The 14,571-nt window shown below is 37.1% G+C and overlaps 1 protein-coding gene across 2 annotated transcripts in view; it reads left to right on the top strand.

Moving 5' to 3' along the window:
• Positions 1-14,571, top strand: part of TEX9 (testis expressed 9) — a 63,752-nt gene that overhangs the window by 41,338 nt on the left and 7,843 nt on the right. For both annotated transcript variants that reach the window (XM_078448637.1, XM_078448638.2), the window contains one exon: positions 363-497. In XM_078448637.1, coding sequence (XP_078304763.1) covers positions 363-497 — 135 coding nt within the window. The remainder of the gene's footprint in view (positions 1-362; positions 498-14,571) is intronic.

The following is a 14,571-nucleotide window of genomic DNA, read 5'->3' as shown; positions in this document are numbered from 1 at the left end:
TTTTGGGGAGGTTCCCAAAGGAAGAATTGTAGTTACAAGGAGTTGCTTATAAAATAAATACAGAGAATCTCTATACTACATAAAAAGAAGTAGAAAATTCCAAACAAATAGTAATTTGAAAGTTGAATTCATAACTACATTTTTAAGGATATATTTTCCTACTACAAATTTGGAAGTGAGAATTCCCTGAGACTTCTGTCAGTCAGTCTTCAGCCCTCCGCCCCCAGCTGTATGTGTGTGTGTGTGTGTGTGTGTGTGTGTGTGTGTGTGTAAAATTTGGGAGAAATGGAAAATGTTATATAATAATAGAGGGAACTTGTGATATATTCATAAATGTCCCATATATTTCTTTTACTGTACAGGAATTAGAAAATAAAAGAAGACTACAAAAACAGGCTGCTACTAATCAAAGTGCTACAGAAGTTCGGTTGAATAGAGCTCTAGAAGAGGCAGAAAAGTATAAATTGGAGTTAAGTAAATCAAGGCAAAATAACAAGGTATGGAAAAATTGAACAGTTTGGGTAGTGGTCACCTTTGGTAACTTCTTTTATGCAAGAGTAAAAAATAATAGTTTTTAAATTATAATTCTTGATGTCATGGCAAACAATTCTCTTCAAAGAAGAAATACTTTCATCATCAATATGTACATCTTCAATAAGTTAGGATTATATTTCTTGGGCTATTGCCATAATTGGATGATAGCACACCTCTTTAGAGGATTCAGTCATTTTCCCATCCAAAAATCTTTATTGTGTGCACATATTATGTGCCAGACATTTTTCTAATCTCTGGGGATAGATGAAAGGAAAATGTCCCTTTTCCACCTCAAGTCTGCTTCCTTCTCTGAGCCTCAATTTTTCAGTATATTAATGCAATTATGTGGTTCTCAAACTTGAGCGTGTATCAGAATTACCTGGGAGGCTTATTAAAACACATTGCTGGGCCCCAACCCTAGAGTTTCAGATTTAGTAGGTCTGGGGTGAGGCCTGTTGTAACTACTTTAAGGAAGCAGTTTTAACAAGTTCCCAGGTTGATGCTGATGCCACTGCTTCTGAGACAACATTTTGATAGTCACTATTATAGGGTTGTTGTAAGGATGACTGTTGTATCCTGGTATCTAGCCAGTGATGGTCATAGAATTAGCACTCAGTCCCTGAAATGTCTGTTGAATAAATAAAGGCTCACATATCCATGTTGTGTAAAAACTTTTTGTATACTCTATTTTGTATATCAAAATCTTGTATAAATTTTGGCTCTTAGTTTTTGGTTCTATGTCAGCCTAAAAGTGATGCTCCATTGGAATCTCTCCCTTAGGACAATAATGAATACTTTAACAATGACTTGGGTGATGAAATTAGGAGCCACTGTCATTATAGACACAGATGATACATTTTGGACTAAATTAATAACACTTAATAAGTATTAGAACTAACAGTAACACTATGTTAGAACATAGAACTAAACTGAACTTGATGAATCCTCTAACATGTTTAACAGAGGCAAATATGTTACAGTGACTAAAGAGTTTTAAGATATCTTCTGTGAGATAGTTTATGCTGTGTGATCAGACTATGTTCATGTTCAAGAGCCATCAGTGATAGTATGATGACAGGGATTTATTAATAGAAGTTAGTAAGCAAGTTAGGAAGTCATCTTTATAACTTGCCAATAATTAGCATGCTCTTGGAGTATTATTTTCACTTTGGTGCACTCTGAAGGGATTTTGAAGAAAATGGAATAACCATGTATATGCCAGGATTTGCTAATTCTTGGTTGTAGATGTGATGTCTGTTTTAGCACACACATTAGAGAAGCAGAAGGAAAAACTAGTTTCCATGACAGCAATAATCCTAATCAGCCATTTTACAAATTCAAGTAATGAGGATTTGGTATGCGATCTCAGTTTAAAACCATCAACACTGTAAAAACAAATGTGTCCAAGATAAATTTCTGATCCCAAGTCAGCATTATGGGTGATGAGTTTAAAGATAGTTGGGATAACATTTTGTGTAACTATTTGCTATGAAGTAGGCATTTCAAGATCAGAGTTCTTAGACATAACTTATTTCAGATTTCTGAAAAAATATGTGTATGTCTTTAAGTTTTTCATTTTTTAATTACTTTGCTTTATTTCTAACTTCTGTCTTTGAAGGACTCTGGGCATATGCTGTTAGGTTTTTGCTTGTCGTCTAGTCTGTATATAAGTTTTGTGAGGAGGTATATTTTATTTTCCATTTTAATTCTTTGTACTTTGCTTCTCATTCTCATTAGACATATAAATAGGTAGGTAATTAAAATTATTCAGGTCTGTATGTTTAAGAAAGAGTAAATTTTCCATAAAATAGAACAAGATTTCCTCAGAGTCATAAGAAAGTTAAAGATTTATTTTAAAAATAATGATATATTTCTTCTCCACAGAGGTTAGGAAACAAGTAATCTGGCCTTAGAATAAGAGTAACTTTCAAAATGAAAAGTCAGTCAGCTTAAACCAGATGCTGCATGAGTGGAGGGACCCTGAATGTCTCATCCATTGTTGGGTCTCAGTGCCTGAAACATAATAATTGCCCCTGAAACACACTGCAGGAAGGAATGAGGAAAAACAACTTTGTGATGGTTTAATTGGAATTCTTAAAACAGGGCATTTGATGATTTGCTTGTAATCCATTTAAAACATGTCACCAAGTCCATGTCATTTAGGAACAAAGAATATCTAATTCTTCCTTAATTCATTCAGAAATATTTATGAGGGCCTTCTAGGTACCTGCCAGATTTTTACTAGAGGCTAGAGATATAAACATGATAAAAATAAATGTGGTGCTTACAATCACACACTTCATAGTGAAGAAGCTGTGTGTTAGACAGTTCATCAAGCAAAACTAAGGTGCAACTGTGCTTTCAGCAGGTAACCAGGTCAAGGAATGCTTTTTTTTTTTTTAATTCTTTTTTTTTAATGTTATTTATTTTGAGAGAGACAGAGCACGAGCAGGGGCAGAGAGGGAGGGAGACACAGAACTTGAAGCAGTCTCCAGGCTCTGCGCTGTCAGCACAGAGCCCGACGCGGGGCTCAAACCCACAAACCACGAGATCATGACCTGAGCTGAAGTCGGAAACTTAACTGACTGAGCCAACCCTGCACCTCAAGGAATGCTTTTTTAAAAAGTAATTCTAAGCTAAGTTCTAAATAATATTAATGAGTTAGATGCTAGATTATGGACAAAAGGAATCCTATGTAAAAAATGGCACTGTGGCAGGAAGAAAGACAAGGTATGAAAGTCAGGGATGGATGTCAAGGGAGTGTTGCAAAGTGAGGCCTCCAACATTAGGTAGAGGCCAAACCATCTAGATCCTTTAGGCCATGTTAAGTATTACAGGTTTTACCCAAAGAGTAGTATAAAGTCACTGTATGGTTATTTGAAAAAGGTGAAAGGAGACTCTGCTATGATCAGATGTGTACCTGGAAAGTATTTCTGTGTGCTGTGTGGATAATTGATTGGAAGGATGGATGCTGGTTAAGAGGTGCAGTGTGAAAGATGAGGTAGCTTGGACTAAACTGATAGTGGTAGAATCAAGTTGCATTCTTTTATATGTGAATATCTAATTTTCCCAGCACCATTTATTGAAAACACTATCATTTTCCCATTATTAGTTGACTGTATATGCATGGATTAATTTCTGGGCTCTTGATTCTGTTCCAGTGGTCTATGTGTCTGCTTTTATGCCAATACCATACTATTTTAATTACTAGTCTTACAATATAGCTTGAAATCAGGAAGTGTGATGCCTCCTGCTTTGTTCTTTTCTCTCAGGATTGCTTTGGCTTTTGGAAATCTTTTGTGGTTCTATATAAATTTTATGATTGTTTTATCTACTTCTGTAATAACTGCAACTGCAATCTTGATAGAGAGGCATTGCATTGAATCTATAGGTGGTTTTGGTAGTACGGAAATTTTGCTTGGAGTTGCATTAAATCTGTAGATCAACTTGGAAAAGTGACATCTTAATACTGTGTTTTCCACATCATGAATAGAGCATATCTACTTTTTAAGCCTTCTTCATTTTCTGTAGGCAGTTTTTTGTAGTTTTTGGAATACAGGTCTTGTACATTTTTTTCACACTTGTCCCTTAGTTTTTAATCTTCCTCATGTTATTGTAAATTTTTAAAATTTCAGTTTTCAATTATTTGTTGCTAGTATAGAGAAATACAGTTTACTTTTATAGATTTAATTTGTATCTTGAAACTTGGTAAAGTCACGTATTCTATCCTTAGGATTCTACACAGGACAAAGGTAGGCAAACTTTTTCCATAAAGGGCCAGCTAATAACTATTTTAGGTTTTGTGGGCTACATATTGTCCTTGTGGCCTTCACCAAATTTCATTTTTTAAAAAAATTAATCTTGTCAAAATAAAAGAAAATCATCCTTAGTTCATGTGACAATATTTTGAATTTCAAATTCAGTTTCTCTAACAGATACATAAGTATTCTATATAGAGGCCATCTGTACCTTATTGTGTGATTTGGATGTGTCTTTCAAAGCATCTTTGCATTTTTTTTCGAAGTCATTGTTTTTTTTTTATTTATTGTAGAACATTATACAGCCAGTGATAAAAAGCACAGTGAAAGTTTTATTTATTTTGTTTCTTCAATATATGAAATTTATTGTCAAATTGGTTTCCATACAACACCCAGTGCTTATCCCAAAAGGTGCCCTCCTCAATAACCATCACCCACCCTCCCCTCCCTCCCACCCCCCCATCAACCCTCAGTTTGTTCTCAGTTTTTAAGAGTCTCTTATGCTTTTGCTCTCTCCCACTCTAACCTCTTTTTTTTTTTTTCCTTCCCTTCCCCCATGGGTTTCTGTTAAGTTTCTCAGGATCCACATAAGAGTGAAAACATATGGTATCTGTCTTTCTCTGTATGGCTTATTTCACTTAGCATCACACTCTCCAGTTCCATCCACGTTGCTACAAAGGGCCAGATTTCATTCTTTCTTATTGCCATGTAGTACTCCATTGTGTATATAAACCACAATTTCTTTATCCATTCATCAGTTGATGGACATTTAGGCTCTTTCCATAATTTGGCTATTGTTGAGAGTGCTGCTGTAAACATTGGGGCACAAGTGCCCCTATGCATCAGTACTCCTGTATCCCTTGGGTAAATTCCTAGCAGTGCTATTGCTGGGTCTTAGGGTAGGTCTATTGTTAATTTTTTGAGGAACCTCCACACTGTTTTCCAGAGTGGCTGCACCAATTTGCATTCCCACCAACAGTGCAAGAGGGTTCCCGTTTCTCCACATCCTCTCCAGCATCTATAGTCTCCTGATTTGTTCATTTTGGCCACTCTGACTGGCGTGAGGTGATATCTGAGTGTGGTTTTGATTTGTATTTCCCTGATGAGGAGCGACGTTGAGCATCTTTTCATGTGCCTGTTGGCCATCTGGATGTCTTCTTTAGAGAAGTGTCTATTCATGTTTTCTGCCCATTTCTTCACTGGGTTATTTGTTTTCTGGGTGTGGAGTTTGGTGAGTTCTTTATAGATTTTGGATACTAGCCTTTTGTCCGATATGTCATTTGCAAATATCTTTTCCCATTCTGTTGGTTGTCTTTTAGTTTTGTTGGTTGTTTCCTTTGCTGTGCAGAAGCTGTTTATCTTCATAAAGTCCCAGTAGTTCATTTTTGCTTTTAATTCCCTTGCCTTTGGGGACGTGTCAAGTAAGACATTGCTACGGCTGAGGTCAGAGAGGTCTTTTCCTGCTTTCTCCTCGAGGGTTTTGATGGTTTCCTGTCTCACATTCAGGTCCTTTGTCCATTTTGAGTTTATTTTTGTGAATGGTGTGAGAAAGTGGTCTAGTTTCAACCTTCTGCATGTTGCTGTCCAGTTCTCCCAGCACCATTTGTTAAAGAGACTGTCTTTTTTCCATCCGATGTTCTTTCCTGCTTTGTCAAAGATGAGTTGGCCATACGTTTGTGGGTCTAGTTCTGGGGTTTCTATTCTATTCCATTGGTCTATGTGTCTGTTTTTGTGCCAATACCATGCTGTCTTGATGATGACAGCTTTGTAGTAGAGGCTAAAGTCTGGGATTGTGATGCCTCCTGCTTTGGTCTTCTTCTTCAAAATTACTTTGGCTATTCGGGGCCTTTTGTGGTTCCATATGAATTTTAGGATTGCTTGTTCTAGTTTCGAGAAGAATGCTGGAGCAATTTTGATTGGGATTGCATTGAATGTGTAGATAGCTTTGGGTAGTATTGACATTTTGACAATATTTAGTCTTCCAATCCATGAGCAGGGAATGTTCTTCCATTTCTTTATATCTTCTTCAATTTCCTTCATAAGCTTTCTATAGTTTTCAGCATACAGATCTTTTACATCTTTGGTTAGATTTATCCCTAGGTATTTTATGCTTCTTGGTGCAATTGTGAATGGGATCAGTTTCTTTATTTGTCTTTCTGTGGCTTCATTATTAGTGTATAAGAATGCAACTGATTTCTGTACATTGATTTTGTATCCTGCAACTTTGCTGAATTCATGTATCAGTTCTAGCAGACTTTTGGTGGAGTCTATCGGATTTTCCATGTATAGTATCATGTCATCTGCAAAGAAAGCTTGACTTCATCTTTGCCAGTTTTGATGCCTTTGATTTCCTTTTGTTGTCTGATTGCTGATGCTAGAACTTCCAACACTATGTTAAACAACAGCGGTGAGAGTGGACATCCCTGTCGTGTTCCTGATCTCAGGGAGAAAGCTCTCAGTTTTTCCCTATTGAGGATGATGTTAGCTGTGGGCTTTTCATAAATGGCTTTTATGATGTTTAAGTATGTTCCTTCTATCCCGACTTTCTTGAGGGTTTTTATTAAGAAAGGGTGCTGGATTTTGTCAAATGTCTTTCCTGCATCGATTGACAGGATCATATGGTTCTTATCTTTTCTTTCCTTAATGTGATGTATCATGTTGATTGATTTGCGAATGTTGAACCAGCCCTGCACCCCAGGAATGAATCCCACTTGATCATGGTGAATAATTCTTTTTATATGCTGTTGAATTCGATTTGCTAGTATCTTATTGAGAATTTTTGCATCCATATTCATCAGGGATATTGGCCTGTAGTTCTCTTTTTTTACTGGGTCTCTGTCTGGTTTAGGAATCAAAGTAATACTGGCTTCATAGAATGAGTCTGGAAGTTTTCCTTCCCTTTCTATTTTTTGGAATAGCTTGAGAAGGATCGGTATTATCTCTGCTTTAAACGTCTGGTAGAACTCCCCAGGGAAGCCATCTGGTCCTGGACTCTTATTTGTTGGGAGATTTTTGATGACTGATTCAATTTCTTGGCTGGTTATGGGTCTGTTCAAGCTTTCTATTTCCTCCTGATTGAGTTTTGGAAGCGTGTGGATGTTTAGGAATTTGTCCATTTCTTCCAGGTTGTCCAGTTTGTTGGCATATAATTTTTCATAGTATTCCCTGATAATTGCTTGTATCTCTGAGGGATTGGTTGTAATAATTCCATTTTCATTCATGATTTTATCTATTTGGGTCATCTCCCTTTTCTTTTTGAGAAGCCTGGCTAGAGGTTTATCAATTTTGTTTATTTTTTCAAAAAACCAACTCTTGGTTTCATTGATCTGCTCTACAGTTTTTTTAGATTCTATATTGTTTATTTCTGCTCTGATCTTTATTATTTCTCTTCTTCTGCTGGGTTTAGGCTGTCTTTGCTGTTCTGCTTCTATTTCCTTTAGGTGTGCTGTTAGATTTTGTATTTGGGTTTTTTCTTGTTTCTTGAGATAGGCCTGGATTGCAATGTATTTTCCTCTCAGGACTGCCTTCGCTGCATCCCAAAGCTTTTGGATTGTTGTATTTTCATTTTCGTTTGTTTCCATATATTTTTTAATTTCTTCTCTAATTGCCTGGTTGACGCACTCATTCTTTAGTAGGGTGTTCTTTAACCTCCATGCTTTTGGAGGTTTTCCAGACTTTTTCCTGTGGTTGAGTTCAAGCTTCATAGCGTTGTGGTCTGAAAGTATGCATGGTATGATTTCAATTCTTGTATACTTATGAAGGGCTGTTTTGTGACCCAGTATGTGATCTATCTTGGAGAAGGTTCCATGTGCACTCGAGAAGAAAGTATATTCTGTTGCTTTGGGATGCAGAGTTCTAAATATATCTGTAAAGTCCATCTGATCCAATGTACCATTCAGGGCCCTTGTTTCTTTATTGACCGTGTGTCTAGATCATCTATCCATTGCTGTAAGTGGAGTGTTAAAGTCCCCTGCAATTACCACATTCTTATCAATAAGGTTGCTTATGTTTATGAGTAATTGTTTTATGTATTTGGGGGCTCCCGTATTCGGCACATAGACATTTATAATTGTTAGCTCTTCCTGATAGATAGACCCTGTAATTATTATATAATGCCCTTCTTCATCTCTTGTTACAGCCTTTAATTTAAAGTCTAGTTTGTCTGATATAAGTATGGCTACTCCAGCTTTCTTTTGACTTCCAGGAGCATGATAAATAGTTCTCCATCCCCTCACTCTCAATCTGAAGGTGTCCTCAGGTCTAAAATGAGTCTCTTGTAGACAGCAAATAGATGGGTCTTGTTTTTTTTATCCATTCTGATATCCTATGTCTTTTGGTTGGAGCATTTAGTCCATTTACATTCAGTGTTATTATAGAAAGATATTGGTTTAGAGTCATTGTGATGTCTGTATGTTTTATCCTTGTAGTGATGTCTCTGGTACTTTGTCTCACAGGAGCCCCCTTAGGATCTCTTGTAGGACTGGTTTCGTGGTGACAAATTCCTTCAGTTTTTGTTTGTTTGGGAAGACATTTATCTCTCCTTCTATTCTAAATGACAGACTTGCTGGATAAAGGATTCTCAGCTACATATTTTTCCTGTTCATCACATTGAAGATCTCCTGCCATTCCTTTCTGGCCTGCCAAGTTTCAGAAGAGAGATCAGTCACGAGTCTTATAGGTCTCCCTTTATATATTAGGGCACGTTTATCCCTCGCTGCTTTCAGAATTTTCTCTTTATCCTTGTATTTTGCCAGTTTCACTATGATATGTCGTGCAGAAGATCGATTCAAGTTACGTCTGAAGGGAGTTCTCTGTGCCTCTTGGATTTCAATGCCTTTTTCCTTCCCCACTTCAAGGAAGTTCTCAGCTATTATTTCTTCAAGTACCCCTTCAGCACCTTTCCCTCTCTCTTCCTCCTCTGGGATACCAATTATGCGTATATTATTTCTCTTTAGTGCATCACTTATTTCTCTAATTTTCCCCTCATACTCCTGGATTTTTTTATCTCTCTTTGTCTCAGCTTCTTCTTTTTCCATAATTTTATCTTCTAGTTCACCTCTTCTCTCCTCTGCCTCTTCAATCCGAGCCATGGTCGTTTCCATTTTATTTTGCAGCTCGTTTATAGCGTTTTTTAGTTCCTCCTGACTCTTCCTTAGTCCCTTGATCTCTATAGCAGTAGATTCTCTGCTGTCCTCTATACTGTTTTCAAGCCCAGCGATTAATTTTATGACTATTATTCTAAATTCACTTTCTGTTATATTGTTCAAATCCTTTTTGATCAGTTCGTTAGCTGTTGTTATTTCCTGGAGATTCTTTTGAGGGGAATTCTTCCCTTTGGTCATTTTGGATAGTCCCTGGAGTGGTGCGGACCTGCAGGGCACTTCCCCTATGCTGTCTTGAATAACTGGAGTTGGTGGGCGGGGCCGCAGTCAGACCTGATGTCTGCCCCCTGCCCACCACTGGGGCCACAGTCAGACTGGTGTGTGCCTTCTCTTCCCCTCTCCTAGGGGCAGGATTCACTGTGGGGTGGCGTGGCCCGTCTGGGCTACTTGCACACTGCCAGGCTTGTGGTGCTGGGGATCTGGCGTATTAGCTGGGGTGGATAGGCAAGGTGCACGGGGGCGGCGGCGGGGGCGGGAGGGGCAGGCTTAGCTCAATTCTCCTTCGTGATCCGCTTTAGGAGGGGCCCTGTGGCAGCGGGAGGGAGTCAGACCCACCGCCAGAGGGGTGGCTCCACAGAAGCACAGCGTTGGGTGTTTGTGCAGTGCAAGCAAGTTCCCTGGCAGGAACCGGTTCCCTTTGGGATTTTGGCTGGGGGATGGGCAAGGGAGATGGTGCTGGCGAGCGCCTTTGTTCCCCGCCAAACTGAGCTCTGTCATCAGGGGCTCAGCAACTCTCCCTCCCGTTGTCCTCCAGCCTTCCCACTTTCTGAGCAGAGCTGTTAACTTATAACCTCCCAGATGTTAAGTCCCACTTGCTGTCGGAACATACTCCCTCTGGCCCCTCCGCTTTTGCAAGCCAGACTCGGGGGCTCTGCTTGGCCGGCAGGCTGCCCCTCTGCCCCGGCTCCCTCCCGCCAGTCTGTGTAGCATGCACCGCCTTGCCGCCCTTCCTACTCTCTTCCGTGGGCCTCTCGTCTGCACTTGGCTCCGGAGACTCCGTTCTGCTAATCCTCTGGCGGTTTTCTGGGTTATTTAGGCAGGTGTAGGTGGAATATAAGTGGTCAGCAGGAGGTGGTGAGCCCAGCATCCTCCTACGTCACCATCATCCCTGAAATCCAGAATCTTTACATTTTACCTATGTTGTCAAATTTATCGGCATATAATTTTTTTTGTTATTCCTTTATTGTCCTTTGAATAACTAGAGAATTTATATTGATGTTCTTCCCACATTCTCATAGATTTCTTTTTCTCCTTATTCTTGATATTGGTAATTTGTATCATCTTGATCAGCCTTACTAGAACCTTACTAAATCGGTTTTTATTTATTTTTCCTCAGTTTTCTCTTTTATTGATTTCTATTTGTTATTTCCTTCTCTCTCTTTAATTGGGTTCAATTTGTTCTTTTTCTAGTTACTTAAAATGGGAACAGAATCTGTTGATTTGAACCCTTTCTTTTCTAATATAAGCATTTAACATTGTAAATTTTCTTCTATGCATTCTTTTAGCTACAAATTTTGATTTGTCATTTTTTCATTTTCATTCTATTCACATACTGTCTAATTTTCCTTTTGATTTCTTTTTTACTTATGAGTTATTTAGAAACTTGTTGTTTCATTTACAAATATTTGGTAATTTTTCCAGATACTTTTTTTACTGATTTCTAATTTAATTCATGGTGGACATATAATGAATTTGTGTTTGTTTTTGTTTTTTTAAGTTTTTTATTTTAATTCAGTTATAGTTAACATACAAGGTTATATTAAAGGTAAACAATATACTGATTGAACAATTTTAAACATTTTCTGTACTCACATATCTGATAAACGTATTCTTAATCCCCATCACCTATTTCACCCATTGCCCTACTCACCTCTCTGTTAACCATCAGTTCTCTATAGTTCACTCTTAGTTTCTCTCTCTCTTTCATTCTCTCTTTCTCTCTTATGCTCATTTATTTTGTTTTTTAAATTCCACATATGAGTGAAAGCATAAGGTATTTGTCTTTCTCTGACTTATTTCACTTAGCATTATATTCTCTAGCTCCATCCATGGTGTTGCAAATGGCAAGATTTCATTCTTTTTGTGGCTTAATAATACTCCATTGTGTATATGCACTGCTTCTTTATCCTTTCATCTGTTGATGGACACTTGAGCTGCTTACCTATTTGGTTATTTTAAATAACCAGAGGGATGCATATATATCTTTTTGAATTATTCTTTTCATGTTCTTTGGGTAAATATTGAGTAGTGGAGCTACTGGATCATATGGTATTTCTATCTTGAAATTGTTGAGGAACCTCCATACTGTTTTCCAGAGAGGCTGCACCTGCTTGCATTCCCACCAACAGTGCATTGAGGGTTCCTTTTTCTCCACATCCTCACCAACACTTGTTGTTTCTTGTGTTTTTGATTTTAGCCATTCTGGCATGTATGAGGTGATACCTCTTGTGGTTTGATTTGCATTTTCCTGATGATGAGTGATTTTGAGCATCTTTTCATGTCTTTTGGTCATCTGTATGTCTTTGAAGAAATGTCTATTCATGTCTTTGGCCCATTTTTGGATTATTTGGTTTTGGGTGTTGAGTTGTAGAAGTTCTTTATATATTTTGGATATTAACCCTTTATAGGATAGGCCATTTGCAAATACTTTCTCCCATTCAGTAGGTTGCATTTTAGTTTTGTTCATTGTTTACTTCACTGTGCAGAAGGTTTTTATTTTGATGTGATCCTAATAGTTATTTTTTAAGCTTTATTTCCCTTTCCTCAGGAGACATCTCTAGAAAAAATATTGCTATAGCTGATGTCACAGGAATTACTGCTGCTCTTCTAGGTTTTTTTCATCGTTTCAGGTCTCATGTTTAATCCATTTTGAATTTATTTTTATGTATGGTATAAGAAAGTGGTCCAGTTTCATTCTTTCACATGTAGCTGTCCAGTTTTTCCAACTCCATTTGTTAAAGACACTTTTTCCCATTGCATATTCTTTCCTCCTTAGTTGAGGATTAATTGACCATATAATTGTGGGTTTATTGGGGGCTCTATACTCTGTTCTATTAATCTGTTTTGTGCCAGTACCATACTGTTTTGATTACTTGAGCTTTGTAATATGACTTGAAGACTGGAATTGTAATACTTCCCTCTAGTTTTGTTTCTCTTTTTCAGGATTGATTTGGCTACTTGGGGTCTTTTATGGTTCCATACAAATTTTAGGATTGTTTATTCTAGTTCTGTGAAAAGTGCTGTTGGTATTTTGATAGGGATTGAATTTAATCTGTAGATTGCTTGGTAGTAAGGACATTTTAACAGTATTCGTTCTCCCATTTCATGACCATGTTTATTATATCTTTCCATTTCTTTGTGTCATGTCCAATTTTTTCATCAGTGTTTCATAGTTTTCAGAGTACAAGTCTTTTACCTCTTTGGTTAGGTTTATTCCTAGGTATTTTATTATTTTTGGTGCAACTGTAATGGGATTCCTTGCTTAATTTCTCTTTCTGCTGCTTCATTATTAGTGTATAAAAATGCAAGAGATTTCTATACGTTGGTTTTGTATCCCTCAACTTAACTCATTTATCAGTGCTAGTAATTTTCTGGCGAACTTTTTAGGGTTTCCTATATAGAGTATCATGTCATCTGCACATAGTGAAAGTTTTACTTCTTCCTTACCAATTTGGATGCCTTTTATTTCTTTTTGTTGTCTGATTGCTGTGGCTAGGACTTCTAGTTCTATGGTGAATAAAAGTGATGAGAGTGGACATCCTTGTGTTACTCCTGACCTTAGGGGAAAAGCTCTCAGTTTTTCACCACTGAGTAGGATATATGCTGTGGGATTTCAATATAAGGTCTTTATTATGTTTAGTTATGTTCCCTCTAAACCTAATTCGTTGAGTTTTTTGTTTTTATCATGAAGCATGTTGTACTTTGTCAAAAGCTTTTTGGAAATGATCATATGGTTTGTATCCTGTTAGTGATGTGCTCTATCATGTTGAGAGATTTATGAATATTAAACCACCCTTGAATCCCAGGAATAAATCCCACTTGATCATGATGAATGATTTTTTTAAATGTATTACTGGATTCAGTTTACTAACATTGTGATGAGGAGTTTTGCATCTGTGTTCATCAGAGATATTGGCCTGTAGTTCTTTGTGGGTTTGTGTGTGTGTGTGTCTGTGGTGGTTTTATCTAGTGTTGGTATCAGAGTAATACTAATCCCATAGAATGAATTTGGAAGTTTTTCTTCCTATTATGTTTATTGGGATAGTTTGAGGAGACTTGATATTAACTCTTCTTTAAATGTTTGATAGAATTTGGGGCACCTCGGTGGCTCAGTCAGTTAAGCATCTGGCTCTCAATTTCAGCTTAGGTCGTGATCTCATGATTTGTGGGATCAAGCCCTGCATTAGGCTTCATGCTGACCATGGAGCCTTCTTGGGATTCTATCTCAACATAAATTAATAAAGATTAAAAAATAAAATATGTTCAATAGAATTTGCCTGAGAAGCTGTCTGGTTCTGGACTTTTGTTTGTTGGAAGTTTTTTGACTAGTTCAATTTCATTGCTGGTAATCATTCTGTTCAAATTTTCTATTTCTTTCAGTTTTGGTAGGTTATTTGTTTCTAGGAATTTATCCATTTCTTCTAGGTTGTCCAATTTGTTGGCATATAGTTTCTCATAATACTCTCTTAAAATTCTTTTTATGGTGTTGGTTGTCATTTTTCCTTTCATTTATGATTTTGTTTGAGTCCTCTTTTTTTTTTTTTTTTTTTTTTTTTTTTGATGGGTCTCCCTGGAGGTTTATCAATCTTGTTGATCTTTTCAAAGAACCAGCTCCTGGTGTCATTGATCTGTTCTATAATTTTTATAGTCTCTATATCATTTATTTCTGCTGTAACATTTATTATTTTCTTCTTTTGGTTTTGGGTTTTGTTTGGTCTTTTTTTTTTCTCGCTCCTTTAGGTGTAAGGTTAGATTGTTTATTTAAGACTTTTTATGTTTGTTGAGATAGGCCTGTATTTATGTAAACTTCCTTTTTTTTTTAACATTTTTTTTTAACGTTTATTTATTTTTGAGACAGAGAGAGACAGAGCATGAATGGGGGAGGGTCAGAGAGAGAG

This window comes from Panthera onca, chromosome B3, assembly GCF_046562875.1.
Source record: "Panthera onca isolate mPanOnc1 chromosome B3, mPanOnc1 haplotype 2, whole genome shotgun sequence".
Classification (NCBI taxonomy): Eukaryota; Metazoa; Chordata; class Mammalia; order Carnivora; family Felidae; genus Panthera; species Panthera onca.
The sequence above is the reverse complement of the archived record's forward strand: the minus strand, read 5'-3'. Positions and strand labels throughout refer to the sequence as shown.